The sequence below is a fragment of the Carassius carassius genome, chromosome 27, assembly GCF_963082965.1.
Source record: "Carassius carassius chromosome 27, fCarCar2.1, whole genome shotgun sequence".
Classification (NCBI taxonomy): domain Eukaryota; kingdom Metazoa; phylum Chordata; class Actinopteri; order Cypriniformes; family Cyprinidae; genus Carassius; species Carassius carassius.
Genome location: NC_081781.1, coordinates 9,054,811 through 9,068,977, shown reverse-complemented (window position 1 = coordinate 9,068,977; position 14,167 = coordinate 9,054,811). Strand labels below are relative to the sequence as shown.

General features: G+C 35.2%; 2 protein-coding genes across 11 annotated transcripts in view; one reads left to right on the top strand and one right to left on the bottom strand.

Annotated features, from left to right (window-relative positions):
* pde4dip (phosphodiesterase 4D interacting protein) overlaps nt 1–4,623 on the top strand; it is a 60,113-nt gene extending 55,490 nt beyond the window's left edge. For 8 of the 10 annotated variants that reach the window (XM_059512524.1, XM_059512525.1, XM_059512519.1 and 5 more), the window contains 7 exons: nt 55–147; nt 257–438; nt 1,217–1,348; nt 1,514–1,652; nt 1,729–1,775; nt 2,618–2,708; nt 3,072–4,623. In XM_059512524.1, the coding sequence (XP_059368507.1) occupies nt 55–147; nt 257–438; nt 1,217–1,348; nt 1,514–1,652; nt 1,729–1,775; nt 2,618–2,708; nt 3,072–3,175 (788 nt within the window). In that variant the 3' untranslated portion in view covers nt 3,176–4,623. The remainder of the gene's footprint in view (nt 1–54; nt 148–256; nt 439–1,216; nt 1,349–1,513; nt 1,653–1,728; nt 1,776–2,617; nt 2,709–3,071) is intronic. The other 2 variants (XM_059512521.1, XM_059512522.1) reach the window with 2 other exon arrangements.
* Nucleotides 4,624–5,091: 468 nt separating this feature from the next.
* slc25a24 (solute carrier family 25 member 24) lies at nt 5,092–13,300 on the bottom strand. The gene is made up of 10 exons (XM_059512515.1): nt 12,986–13,300; nt 11,885–12,011; nt 11,444–11,531; nt 10,433–10,544; nt 8,491–8,649; nt 7,984–8,136; nt 7,386–7,493; nt 7,029–7,196; nt 6,022–6,172; nt 5,092–5,938 (listed from the first exon to the last, which is right to left on the bottom strand). Exons 1-10 carry the CDS (start codon nt 13,166–13,168, stop codon nt 5,757–5,759), a joined length of 1,431 nt encoding a protein of 476 aa, XP_059368498.1. The 5' UTR covers nt 13,169–13,300; the 3' UTR covers nt 5,092–5,756.
* Between the last annotated feature and the right edge of the window lie 867 nt (nt 13,301–14,167).

Below are 14,167 nucleotides of genomic sequence, written 5' to 3'. Positions count from 1 at the left end.
TTGTGACATATTTATAAATATTTTAATTTACCCTGGTCTCACTGTCTGCTGTAGACCAATCACATTCTCCTCCTGTTCGAGATACAGGGTTCTCCAGCCCTGCTTCACCAGCTGTGGAAACAGATGAGCCAAAGTCTTCTGCTAGTGGTAAGAGTTTTATATTAAACACTTATGATGCTTTATAAAAGATATACAATTCACTCAAATAAGGGCAAGACACAGAGAACTGATTAATCAATGCGTCTCTTCTGATTAGACTCATCTAGGTCTGGTGCTGAGGTCCCTGATGGCTGCTTCGCCTGCAAGACTGGGCGTCATATGATTGGTCACGTGGATGACTTCAGTGCCCTGCAGCAGCAGCTACTGGAAGGGAAGACTGTCATCCGCAGGATAGAAGCAGCACTGCAGTCCAGCACAGAAGCACCTAACCTACCAGAGGTCAGAATATAGATCTGAATTAAGATGAAAGGCTGGTGCAATAATGAGTGGAGGGATAATTCTGAGATATATATTTCTTTAGCAGGCATGTCAAATGATAAAAAATGTAATTAAATTAATTGCAGGGTATGATGATTAATTTATTAAAATAATCAAATTAATTGCATTTATCAGGGGGAAAGCTGATGATTAAAAATTATTAAAAATGAAAATAAATATTTTAAAAATAAAAACAGTTAAAATAAGACACTCACTAAAAAAGGGAAATATTCTATTTAAACATTAACCAACATCACTGAACCAGGAAGATGTAAATAAATGTATAAAGTATTGAAAAAAAAATAATCCTCAATATTTTAAATATCTTTTAATTCAAAGGGGTTCAGCTGATTAAAAAGTAGGGGAATCAGTTGTATATACCACTATTTTACATAAACACATAACAATTTTCGAATGTAGATTTGTGGTATTATTTTAATTGTTAATCTATGTACTTTTTATGGCCATGAATGGTTGTGATTTTTTTCTTATTAAAAAATAATTCATCATGCTAAATTAACACATTAGAGACTGAATATAAAAAATATTTTGTGCTTTAATAAACTAAATGAAATATTTTCTTTTATTTCATTTTCATTTAAACATGTGTAATCATTTTAATCTAATAAATGCACTTACTACATTTAATGTAATGGTTTCCTGAAATTAAAAACAGTACTTGCTAAAATGTTTGAATATTCCAAATGAATTGTCATTCACACGCGGTCTCTCTCTACAGGGTTATATGAGGAACTTGCACACCAGCACTAACACACTGAAGCAGATTCTGGAGGAGACAAGCTCTCTCTTAAAGATGTTCTGGAGGGCGGCTCTGCCCAGCACTGAGGCCTCAGCCCAGCAGCTCAAAAAGGTTAAAGGGGAGACCCACTTTTCTGCTCCTGAGACATCATTTTGCATGCACCTATTAGAGAAATTTGTGCTGACAGTGACAGTTTTCAGCAGCGCCCATTTACATAATGTTGAATGTTGGATGTTTTTGTAATCCTAAAGGTTTCTTATAAATGTGTTTGTGTAGGAGCAGCCATTGAGAAAAGAGGTTGTCGCACTGAGGCGTAAGTTGTCAGAAAAAGAGCAGCTCCTCAGGGACACGATGGAGAATCTAAGGACCTCCAGTCGCACTAAAGACAGCATGGAGCAATTCATTGTCACTCAATGTGAGTTAATCTCCTCTCTGTTCTCTGTGTTGATGTTTATTGTTCTTCTCTTCACTTTATTTTCATTTATTTCTAGTGTCAAGAACACGAGATGTGTTGAAACAAGCTCGCTCAAATCTAGAGGTGAGTCTTTTCTATAATTCAAACATGCATTTCTTTTACAATCTCGGGCATGTTTTTATTTGTAAAACAAGTTTTCTCTGTTACACACTCAAATATGTGTAGCCCAGATTAGTGTTGGGCGATACGCTCCATAGTCATATCGTACGCCTCTGAGATCACGATACACAGGCTAAAAGGAGCTTAATGTTAGTGTAATCTATTAACTACACATTATACTATATTTTCAGTCAAGTAGCATATGGATGTCATGTCATAAAATGTTTTAAATATGACTGAATTTATATTTAACATGATCGCAATTGAATAAAAACTATTGTAAGTTACTAATTATAATGCTTACATTTCCTTCAGCTACAGAAAACGAGCAAAGAACATTTACATTATCATAGAACATCATCACTATAGTGCATTATAAAAAACATTTGTTATAATCAGTGAAGCTATCTCTTAAACTCACTTCGCACGTACATCGACACTTGTTGTTTATGATGAGAGAGTTTGCGAGAGAGCAGAATTCAGTCAGCGAGCATGCACACTCAACAGCAAAACTCTGGTGTTTCAGCGATGACTCGTCTGAATGCCTCTGATTGGCTATTCCATTCATGAGTATACTTCATTCAATACTAGCCTAATAATAATGATCGACCTAATAGGCATCAACCATATGCAATAACTCTTAATTATCGTCGATACACAATACTATAGTCTATCGGCACAACCCAAGCCCAGATGGCTTTTCAGTGTCTCTGAATGGTTTTTAGCTGAATAGACAGTCTCTGGTTCTTTCTCATCGGGTTATTTTCCTTCTCCTGTGTATTTCTATGTCTTCTGAGTTATTCCAGAAGAATGAACTCAAGATTGCCTGTCTAGGCTGCACCCCTCTCCCTTCATCCTTCTATTCGGTCCCATCCACTCCTTCCTGGTCTGATAGAGGTACAGCGCTCTGGGTATATGTGTGTGATAGTGTGTATGTGTTTGTCTAGCAACACATGCATGCCCTAATCTCACATAACCAGACGGCTGACCATCAGCATGACGTGTCATGCACCTAAACTGAGGAGAATCCAGTCAGTCAGATGGGAATTCATCATGTCAGTCAGCTCTTTTCATTTTGAGACTAGTCAGAAAGACCTGACAATAACATAGTCATCACACTGTATGTTGCCCTCTCTTGGCTTGAAGTGAAACTACAGAAGCAGTTTTTGTTTATTTGTTTGTGCATAATCTAAAAAAAGATTTTTTTTTACAGTTCAGTATTAGTGATTATAAGTTTTTTATCTGACACTCTTTGTTCAGGTGAGGTCTCAGGAGCCGCCCTCCAACATGCCTCCTCTCTTGGTTGGAATTTCGTGACCACTCACACTCAGGATCAGCACGAACCAATGCACACAGGGGAGTGACATACAGCGCCTCCTACAGGTGTCCCGAAGAACAGACTCTGTGAGTGCTGCTATCAGTCACTCAGTTAGAACTATTAGTTAGCTTTAATAAACTTCATAAAAACCAACAAAAGCTCTCAAAGTTGCATTTGACTAGATTAGTATTATTGATGTTTGGATTAGCAATAATGTCTTCAACCAAAGAAACATCATATTGGTTTGCGTTTAGTGTTAGGGTTTATATTGAACCAGCAACACAGTTAACGTGCAATGATACTGTGCTACCAGCCTAGTGATAGACCTGCTACACTGTAAATGAAAGTCACCCCAGGGACGAGCTGAAGAACGGTGCAATATTCAATCAGCCTGCTACTGAAGTCTTGAAATTGGAATATCCCAATAAAGGAGATGTTTGTTTGTCTTGTGTTATTGCCAAAGTTTGAGTCTGTTGCTTTAAATGAACTAACCCTCTGCTGTGTTTTGTCCCATTAAACCTAATGTACATTTAAAAAAGAAAATAATTAATTTTCTTGCTTTTATTGTTTATTGTTTATTTTTTTATTTTGATTTTTATCTTTCATTTGTTGATGTTTTTTGATGTATAATTTTCCTGTACTGGAGAGTATTTTTGTTTTTATTACTTTTTGGTTTTTGGTCCAAAAAATGGCAGAAGAAAATCTGTTTTATATTTCTATTTGCTGCATCAGCTCTTAATGGACTATCTTTATTTTGTTTTATTGTTTGTTTTGTTTTTATTTTCATCTATTTTATTTTGTTATTTGTGTTTTGTTTTGTTTCACTTTTTTCATTTACTTTGTTACTTGGTTTGTGTTTTGTTTATTTTTGTTTTGTTTTTATTTTCTTGTTTTGTTCTTTTTTTAATAGGTTAAGTTACTGAGTTAGATAACTTATTTTGTCAGATATTGCAGACAATTTTGCAAATTGTAGATTGTGAGAGACATTACGCTACACATGCATAGCTTTATTGTTCTGTGTTTCAAAGCCTGTTGCTCTTGCATGAACCACATGAACTACGCTGTCATTTGCAGTATTTCAGTATTCCACAATAGTGCAAGAAGTCCTGGGGTTACTGCTGTATATGTGTAATGATCAGGTGCCATTTTGTTTGCTCTGTATATTATGTATTATATGTTTGAGACACCTGTTTGCTGCTGTCATTAGGTCAGGCATGCACATGTTATGATGACATAACAGAGCCATGGGTCAATTCAAGTCAACCTTGCACTCAGTGTTCTATGACAATCAAATAATTCTCAGAGAGGTTTTGAATTTTGGAATTTCATTTGTTTAAAATATTGGTAGCAATGCAATTTGATTTTAAATTTCCCTTTGTAAACAATGTTAATTGAGTTATGGTTGTTAATAGTGGGTAGTGCATGCATATTTCATGGAAAGGTGATGAGGAAACTCAAAACAAAAAGGGACAATTTAATAAAAAGGGAATCGTACAGGTCTCATTGTGTATTTTTGTCTGTATTTATTGATTATATTAACAATATTTATGTCTTAATTACACAAAAATCTAAAATCATTTTTTCATCTCTTCATACAAATACCCTAATTGTTGTGTTTAATAATATGTTTTTACACCAGCAGATGGCACAATACAGTTACTCCTAGGTTACACCACTATTAAGTCTTTAATAAGTGTCCCATGATCCTTCAGAAATCAGTCTAATATGCTGATTTGAGTGCTCAAGAAATATTTCCCTTTATCAATGTTGAAAAAAAAGAAACTTTTTTCAGGATTCTTTGATGAATATAAAATTCAACAGAACAGCCTTTTTGAAACAGAAGTCATTTGTAAAGTGATGTCTTTACCGTAACTTTGGATCAATTTAATGCATTCTTGCTAAAAAAAATTAAAAAAAAGTATTAATTTCTTTAAAATATGTGCAATGAGACATCAGAACACATTTTATTAAAATACAGCCTTTAATATCAACAAGAGTTTCTAAAATAAGCAAACTTTGGGGCATAAAGGCAACACAAAAATTTTAATTGTAATTCCAATGTATAGTAAAGGAACCCACACAGAGATCAATCAAATAATATAAGACACATTTAACTCTTTATGTCATAATGTGGGTTCCCATTTTGCATTGTTTCTGTGTTCATTGTTTTACTGTGTGTATTTAGCGGTTTTCACAGAACAAATACAAACAGTACTGATTGCAGCATGTAAAGACTTGACTACGACCCAACGTAATCAACCTAATTCATTAAAAAAAACACTATATATTTAGGTACAGTTTATGTAAAAAAAGGCAGATTTCCATGGTCTGTCTGACTATCTATCTATCAGTAAAACAGAGACTGAATGTAAAACATTATAGTGCACTGGCTCACAATGGCTTCACTGATTTGGTCAGGGACGAATGTAAAATATTTTAGAAGTTCATTAAATTACATATAAAGGTACAATTCTATATCAGTGTAAACATGAATTAGGTTGGGCCCCAACCTCAATAGAAGATACTGTCATTGTGATATGTTAAACACTTTGGTTACTCAACAAACATTTTGTCCCATCATGGAGGGTGTTCTCAAAGAAAGGAGGTTAAAACATGCAAGACATTGGTCATTTTGAGATGCCTAGTCCAGACCTCATGTACTCATACACCACATAGCTGATGCTGACAGCTGGAATCACTTTCATGAAATTGGGCAGGATCCCACGGTAAAGCCCAAAAACGCCCTCCTTCTGCATGATCTTCTTCACTAACTTGGACATGGACACCTGTTCCGATCCCTCCATTGATGCTGGGGACAATAAAAGGAAAATGTCAGGCAAATCACAGAGCTAAATTGACATATCCTGTGTATATTCTGGTCTGAATATTTACCCTGGGCCTGCATGCGTGTGCGGACCAAAGCGAGAGGGTAACTAGCCAACTGGCCACATGTGCTAGAAATGGTCCCACAGCCAAGAAGAACCAGCACCCCTGGGTTAGCAGTGTCTTTAGCATACTTAGACAACCAGGCGTTCTTCAGGGTCTGTTTGAGAAAAAGAGTAAAAATGTTTCATTTAAAAAAAAAAAAAAAGGATGTTATTGTATAAGAAGATAGCACAGACAAATCAGTCCCATATTGCAGAATTAGAATTTTGAAAAACACACAATAGTTTTAGCATCACTAGTTTCTTGTTCTTGTTTTAATTCAGTGTATAGATACAATCAGCAAGAGACCAGTGTGAATTTAGTCATTTTTATATTATAGTAATTACTAATTTTTTGAATTTGATTTTATCTTAATATTTTAATAAAAATTGAAATTTTTTAGCTATTTAGCTTTACATTTACTTTAATTTCAAAAATTTAATTTTTTTATTTTAGTCATTTTAGCAGTCATTTGAGTACTTCAACCTAAACATATTTTATTTCAGTTAGTTGCCAAAGGAACATTTCTGCTTTCAGAAAGAACATCAGCATTATTTCATTTAATGAAAACAATTTTTCAGTTTTAGTTTTTAGTTAACAGACAGACCACCCATCAATAAGGGAAACAATTGTAAGGATTACCTATATTATTAATACCCAATGTTTAAAAAATTCAGTCTGTTTTTCTCACTTTTGACCAGTTGAAGCAAAAAATTTATTTTGTTTTAAATACATATCTTAAATGAAAAGTATATTCTAATGGCATTCCAATTTTCTTAAAAAAGGGGCAAATCATTTACAAATATGCAAACATCTGCTGCATTTTAAGTAGGTTGCAAACCTAAACACTTGGGGGGGGGGGTGCCCAATAACCTAGTCTGAAAATATAAACTTGATATGATATTTAGAAACGGATATGCAGTCTGACAATATAAACTTGAAGTATTTCACAGCGTTCCAGAGTTTGTACTCACCTCATACACTGCTAAATCTATTCCAGCATACGGAATAATTCCCAGGATATTGGGTACATAGCCTTTATAAAAGGCCTTCACTCCCTCCTTCTTCAGAATCTTCTTGGCACAGTCAAACATCCCAGAATACTGGCCAGTCTTCCTCAGAGTAAGTCTGGTCTTCATTACCTACAATTAAAAATATTACTATCATAATCATTTACCTTCAAATGTGCACCATGTGTCACTATTGCCACTGAGGGCTACAGTTAATTTTAAATGGCCAATGCTGGAGCCACAATACACTACATTAAAACACTATTCTTTCTTTAAAGAACATCTATACAATATTCCATCTCCATGGATCTAATTTCTCACCTCCATGGGGTAGATGGCGGTTTGAGCGGTCGCACCAGCCAGAGATCCAGCCATGAACCGCTCATGTGACCGGATTTTCCCACCATCTTTGGTCAACAATTTCTTATACTGTTAAAGCACAACCCAAAACACATTATGCATGTAAAACTTATCCGAGCAAAAATGAAATAGGTTTAATCTTTTCATTAGGTAAAGGAAATGCGATCTTCTTTATTGCAATCATCCTCTGTCCTCCACACCGGATTGCCAGTCCAGGGTTTTGTGAATGGCTGCAGTTAATATAGCTCTCATTGACATGCTGTCACATGAGAATTTGGCCTTTGTAAATCACAGGCGTGTCGTTATTCAGTAAAACAGTTCCGTAATCTACAAATTAATATCGAGACACTGACATTTCATCCAATATGATCAGTTGTTTTGCTTCACCAGGAAAAATACTAGCTACAAAGATAAAAAGGGAGATCGTGGCAAAGAAAAATACAAAAGTGGAAGTGGTTTTCAGTATTTGTGGGTTTCTTGGTAACGTGGTTTTCTCAGTCTCATATTGGACTAGATATGTAAGAACAAAGCTGGAAATATTCTTTCTCTATTTTCTCACCTGCTCATATGCCATGAATTTGATTGCAGTTTCTGGGGCGATTTTTATGACGTTGACTCCATTACCCCGCCACAGAGAGGCCACGCCCCCTTCTTTAATCATCTGCTTGAACCCACCCACCAGACTGATTTTGTTGGTTTTTGAGGAATGAACCTAAAAAAAGAATAGATTTACTGTCATTGTGCCATTCAAGTAGATATAAATACTGTAATATGTATCAGACAATTTAAATTTCAATAAGTCATAAATTACTGAAGCAATCAGTTTTTTTCAGTCAAATAATTTTCTTCATCAGTATTTTGTATTGTTTTCCAATAAAACTACATAAACGTTTTTTAAAACAAGACACATTGCCATTAACTACATAAAAATACTTTTTATTATTACTTCACACAATTTTATTCTAAAGTAAATGCGTCTTGTTTTAAGGATGAGTGCATATTTTACAACAAATAAACATTAGATAAGGAAAAGTATTTTGAAGTATAAATGTGGGTTTAAATGCACCTGCATGAAGACTTTCATTCTGTCCAAGGGGGCGGTGCCTGTTCGAGAGATCGCCCCTGCCACGCCCCCAGCAGCAAGCTGCCTCCACCAGATGCCTGTGGTCTTTTCCTCCTCAGTGAACTCATCTGGAATAGTTAGACTGTCACCTATATCCAACACCTAGCACACAACAGAGGTGAAGTTAGTTACTAACCAACTTACTGAACCACACTGATCCATACATAATGTCAAATATATTTCAGATTTGCAGAAATGTTTAAACTGAGAAAAAAAGTGTTGGGTTGAAGTATGAAAATAATATCCTGTTAACATTTTGTGACTGTCCATATAATATGCAAAGAATATGATAACGAGGCAAATATCAGGGATGAAATGAAAGCTGCAGAAGTAGAATGTACACTGCCCTCGTTGCTGGTTTAGCTGTGACCTTTAACCTTTCACACAGCACAGTTACTGACTCCCTGAAGTTTTATCATTTGCAAGGGACGATTAATTACAACCTTGCTCCTAATCCAAGTTGGTGTGATCTAATGGCATCAGTGCCATCATCTTATGTAACATATCAGTACTGCATCACAGACTTACAAGGGTTACATTCATTTTAATAAGAATAGGGACAGTGCACTCAAAAATTAATATTCTGTCATCATCTACTTGCCATTATTTCGTTCCAAACCTGTACGACTTTATTTCTTCCACAAAAGAAGATATTTTAAGGAATGTACAGTAGGTTACCAAACAGTTTTGGTTCCCATTGACTTCCACTGTATTTTTAGTCCACATAATGAAAGTCATTGGTAATTTTGTCATACAAAAGTCATACAATTTTGGAACAACACAAGGGTAAGTAAATAAACCATGTATTTACATAAAGACTTTTTGTAAACTATGCAATTGTTTATATTAAATGTAGCAGTTTAGAAATAAAAAAAATCTCAATTTCTACCATGAAACAATTTCATATTGTCACTTTATATATTACATTGGGGCTATAGCTCAATGGGCCAAAAATGCTTTGGCCTCTACGAAATAATTTGGTTCAGAGGACCTACCATATCTACATCCATCACATATATAGCCTCTTAATCCTCAAAATCAATGATTAGACATTCTCTCTTGTGCTCCTGCAGCAAAGCCATGCTGATACTCTGCTGCCAGCCTGTCTGACACCAGCCGTGGATGCTGACAACTGCAATGAAGACCTACTGCTCTCTTCACAATATTACAGTCCTGATTCACTTCTTCATCTCTACCCAACCTTGCTGCTCTTCCATCAGTGCAGCAGTCAGATGACAAGCGCATCCAGGGATAATCCCAGTACAGGACAGTCTTAAATTAGCTTCGCTGCAATTGGCTGAGATGACTCGAGCTGAATCCGACTGCTCAAAAATCTGAAAATCACCCAGTGTGACTTTTGGCCTAAGCTTATTTTAAGTAAAAAATGTTTAAGTCAACTGGAAAAGGTTTTAGATTTAAAAAAAAAATGGACAACCAAAAACTGTATTATTACAGGGCTTTGGTTTATGTTAGAGGTAATCAGTAGGATTTATAATGAATTTCATTTTAAACAATGTAAGTCTATAGTATGTCCTTATTAATATAGCTACATTTGAGAGATGCTAAGTTGTCTTGCAATTTGTGTCACTCACTTTCACTTTACTTTTGACACGTAATCAAGAGACTCCTCATCCTTGCCAGTCTCAACCCTTTTCCCATGATTCCCCAATCCTTCCCACTGACAGAGGGATATAAATGGCTGCCCAAGCTGATTACAGGGCTACTGAACTGTGTGTCTGGCTAGACAACTCCACGGGCGTCTGACTGGGCCGATGACATGTGATCGTTTGACTACACTCTATCTAGTGATCTTCCTAACTGATACCTGATTCAAATCAGATGGTAATGTATGCAAAATGTGGTATAATGTTTGTTTGGAACTTACAGTTGAGTGTTTCCAGTAGCGTATGATTTCCTGAAGGTCATCTGCTGGGTTGAAGAGGAAATGCTCTCTCCATTCATTCCAATCCACAGACATGGTTCCATCCACATCAATACTGGAGAACAAAGGGTCAAGTTAGAGAAGACATGTGAACCTGGATTATCATGTCCTATCTGCCCCTGAACCACAAAACCTGTCATAAGCTGCACATGTATATTTGTAATAATAGCTAACAATACATTGTATGGATAAAACCATTTTTTTTAGGATATTAAGTAAAGATCATGTTCCATGAAGATATTTTGTAAATTTCCTACCGTAAATATATCAAAACTTCCTTTTTGATTAGTAATATGCATTGCTAAGAACTTCATTTGGACAACTTTAAAGGCGATTTTCCTCAATTTTTGTTTATTTATTTTTTTACACCCTCAGATTACAGATTTTCTAATATTTGTATCGCTGACAAATAATGGCCTATCCTTACCAACAATACATCAATGGAAAACATTATTTGTTTATTTATTTAGCTTTCAGATTATGTAAATCTCAAATTTGACCCTTATGACTGGTTTTGTGGTCCAGGGTCACCTACAGTAAGTGATGAAGTTATCCTAAAGCCTAATGAGTATGTCATATATAATCATTTCCTTCATGATAACTATAGAAATCTTAAGAAACCTTGCCCCCTACTATACTTTATCAGTGGACTATTTAGATTAAGCATGAGTATTTCACAAGCAAAAACTATACTACTCTTTACTTTACTAATCACTGACAACATGTGTTAAATAAATGTTCTATTCCATTTATAAGTAAACGCTATCACTTTATTATTACATTAAAGCAATTGAAATTTGTATCAGGCGTGTAATATTTTGCAAAGTGAGTGTAATCTTTATTATCCAGTGAGTTAGGCTGCTTTGCTATAAATGAAATGAAGTCTAATTCATTAGACCTCTCATTAAATTTTTCATTCATTTCCTTCTTGTTGTGAGCAGGTCTTTGGAGTACCTGTTGAGGATCTTCTCTGCATCTCGATCTGTCAAGTTTATGCCTATGTCTTTAAGTGACTGCTGGATTTCTTTGGCATCGATGCAACCTGCATATGCAATTAATGTTGTTAATTATTGTATTATTTTATGATCAACAAAAGCGATAGGTGCAATGACAAGTGTTTCCGTCTCTAAATTAGCATGGTTAGTGGTTGTAAGAATTTACATTACTGGATGTAAGACTTAAGGTCAAATTTATTTATATAGCACCTTTTACAATATACACAGTTCAAAGGCAGCTTTACAGAAAGTTGTATTGTTGTCTATAATGCCTTGATGCTATAACACAGAGTGGTTTTAGGGTACAAATTATCCTATGCATTTAATAGTTAAAATTGATTAGTCCTGAAAAAAGCAACAACAACAACAAATAAAATAACACTGTATACTTTAATCTTACCGTCCTGATTTTTGTCCAGACTCTTGAAGGTCAGTTTGAGTTTTTTCTCGTGTTCTTTCAGATACTTTGAAAACTCCTCAAAGTCCAGCCCTTCATCCTTATCAGTGTCTCCAGAGGCAACAATTTTCTGTAAGAGAGGAACAAAACACAGTCCATGAGATTCCTGGAAAATGTGCATCACTGAGTACTAGATCCTAAATATAATATAAATATGAATATTTTGCACATAAAACAGATTCTCTGGAAACAACGACATCTCAACATTATAGTAGTTTTTTTTTAAACTTTTAGCCCTCATTTTCAAATTCAAACAGACAAACCCAGCTCAGTTTGATCTGACATCAATGTAAACTTTAAAAACACTGCCACCCTGTGTTGTCATTTAGATGCAATCATAGACTTCTTCACAGTGCAATGCAGAAATTCAGGTTAACACAAATCAAATGAGCAATTTGATGAGCAAATTTCTCCTCAAAATCAATATGGACAAAACAAGCAAAATTATAATGTATCTATGTGACCTGATGAGTTTGCTGGCATACTCTGTCTTTGAACTTTGATACAGTGAGTCTCATTTGCTTAAGCAAGGTGGGGTTATATCTCCTGTCTCAGGACTAAGGAATGTCAAAGGATAATGGAACATAGGTTTAATATGAGCATGAGCAGTACAGGAGTGTCTTTCCCACCCTTCTACTCAAAGTGCACTTCCATGCCAAAGACAGGAAATGGCATTACCTGTATATGACTGGAAAAACCCTTTCTGAAATGACAGCTGAGATTTTAGGGGAAAGTTGATGCAAATAAGCTATTGTCTGTTATTTTGAAAGTTTGGTGACTATTTCTATGTGCAATAAAAAGCATGACTATATTTACTCCTAAGTTAAATAGCATCAAATATTACTAGAGGAGGAATAAGAGGAGGTTGTGGGCTGGCACTAAATGCATAATTTCCCATCATATATTGCATGCGAACAATATAGGAACCCGACAGCCTGTCAAAGTGGTTTATTGGTTTATGCGGTTTATACTGCAGCAAACCCCAGATCTACGACATAAGTGAGTCAACAACAGAAATGCAGTGAGCCGGTGAACTGGAATTACCTGCGCTTCTCCTTTGCCCATAGAGAAGCCCATAGCAGCCAGGCCCGTCTTGAGCTCAGAAACATCCACTTTCCCATCTTTGTTAACATCCAGCTTCTCAAACAACTCCTCGAAACTGTTCGTGTTGTCCTCTTCCATGCAATGCGATTCGGTGAACACGAATTTCCTTATAAGCTGATACATAATAAAAAGCGATGTATACCGTATTTATATATTTACTGCACGGGACCCGAAGATTGCAGGCAAACTGCGGAAGAAGAACAGCTGGAGAAAACAGACCCTGCCTTATTGCCCCACCGAGTTAAACTATAGTAGTCATACTTTTATTTCCACTATCGCTTGAAACTCACCACTGTATCAGGATTAATATGTAAGACGTCAGGGCTGTGCTGAGGAGGAGGGACTAGGGTATTTGCCCGAGGTGCCTTCTCGTTTTAGAAGGACACACCCAAAAGTACACAAACTCAAGAAGGTTTTTTTCTCTCTTCCCTCTCTCTTTGTGTGTGACTCACTGGCAAGAATTACTCAACAGAGGCTGCATTTAGTAATTCATGCTTAACTTCCCATTTCTCATGGCACTATGAACTGTATGTATCATATATCATAGCCTATAACTACTCACAACTCTTGAATAGATAGATAGATAGATAGATAGATAGATAGATAGATAGATAGATAGATAGATAGATAGATAGATAGATAGATAGATAGATAGATAGATAGATAGATAGATAGATAGCATGTTTTTTTTTTAATTATAACTAATATATTTTTTTTATTTGTACTAATAGCATTATTATTATTATTGCATGTTAATATGATACAGCTAACGTAGAATTTTTATACAGCTGTAGAAACAAATCCCTAGGCCTAGATCATCCTAAATATAGCGAGTTACTACAGCAGTCAGATATGGCAAGGCAAGGCAAGTTTATTTATATAGCACATTTCGTACACAATGGTAATTCAAAGTGCTTTACATAAAAGAAAGTAAAATAATCATGAAGAAAAATAATAACAAAAATAAAACAAGCAATTTTAAAACTTTTAAAATTATTAAAACATTACTTTAAATGAATTTAAAAACAGTTAGAAAATGATTTTACATAAAAAGAAAACAGTGAAAATATAGTGCAATGGATTAAATATATATACCTTCAAAAGACCGCACAGCAATTATTA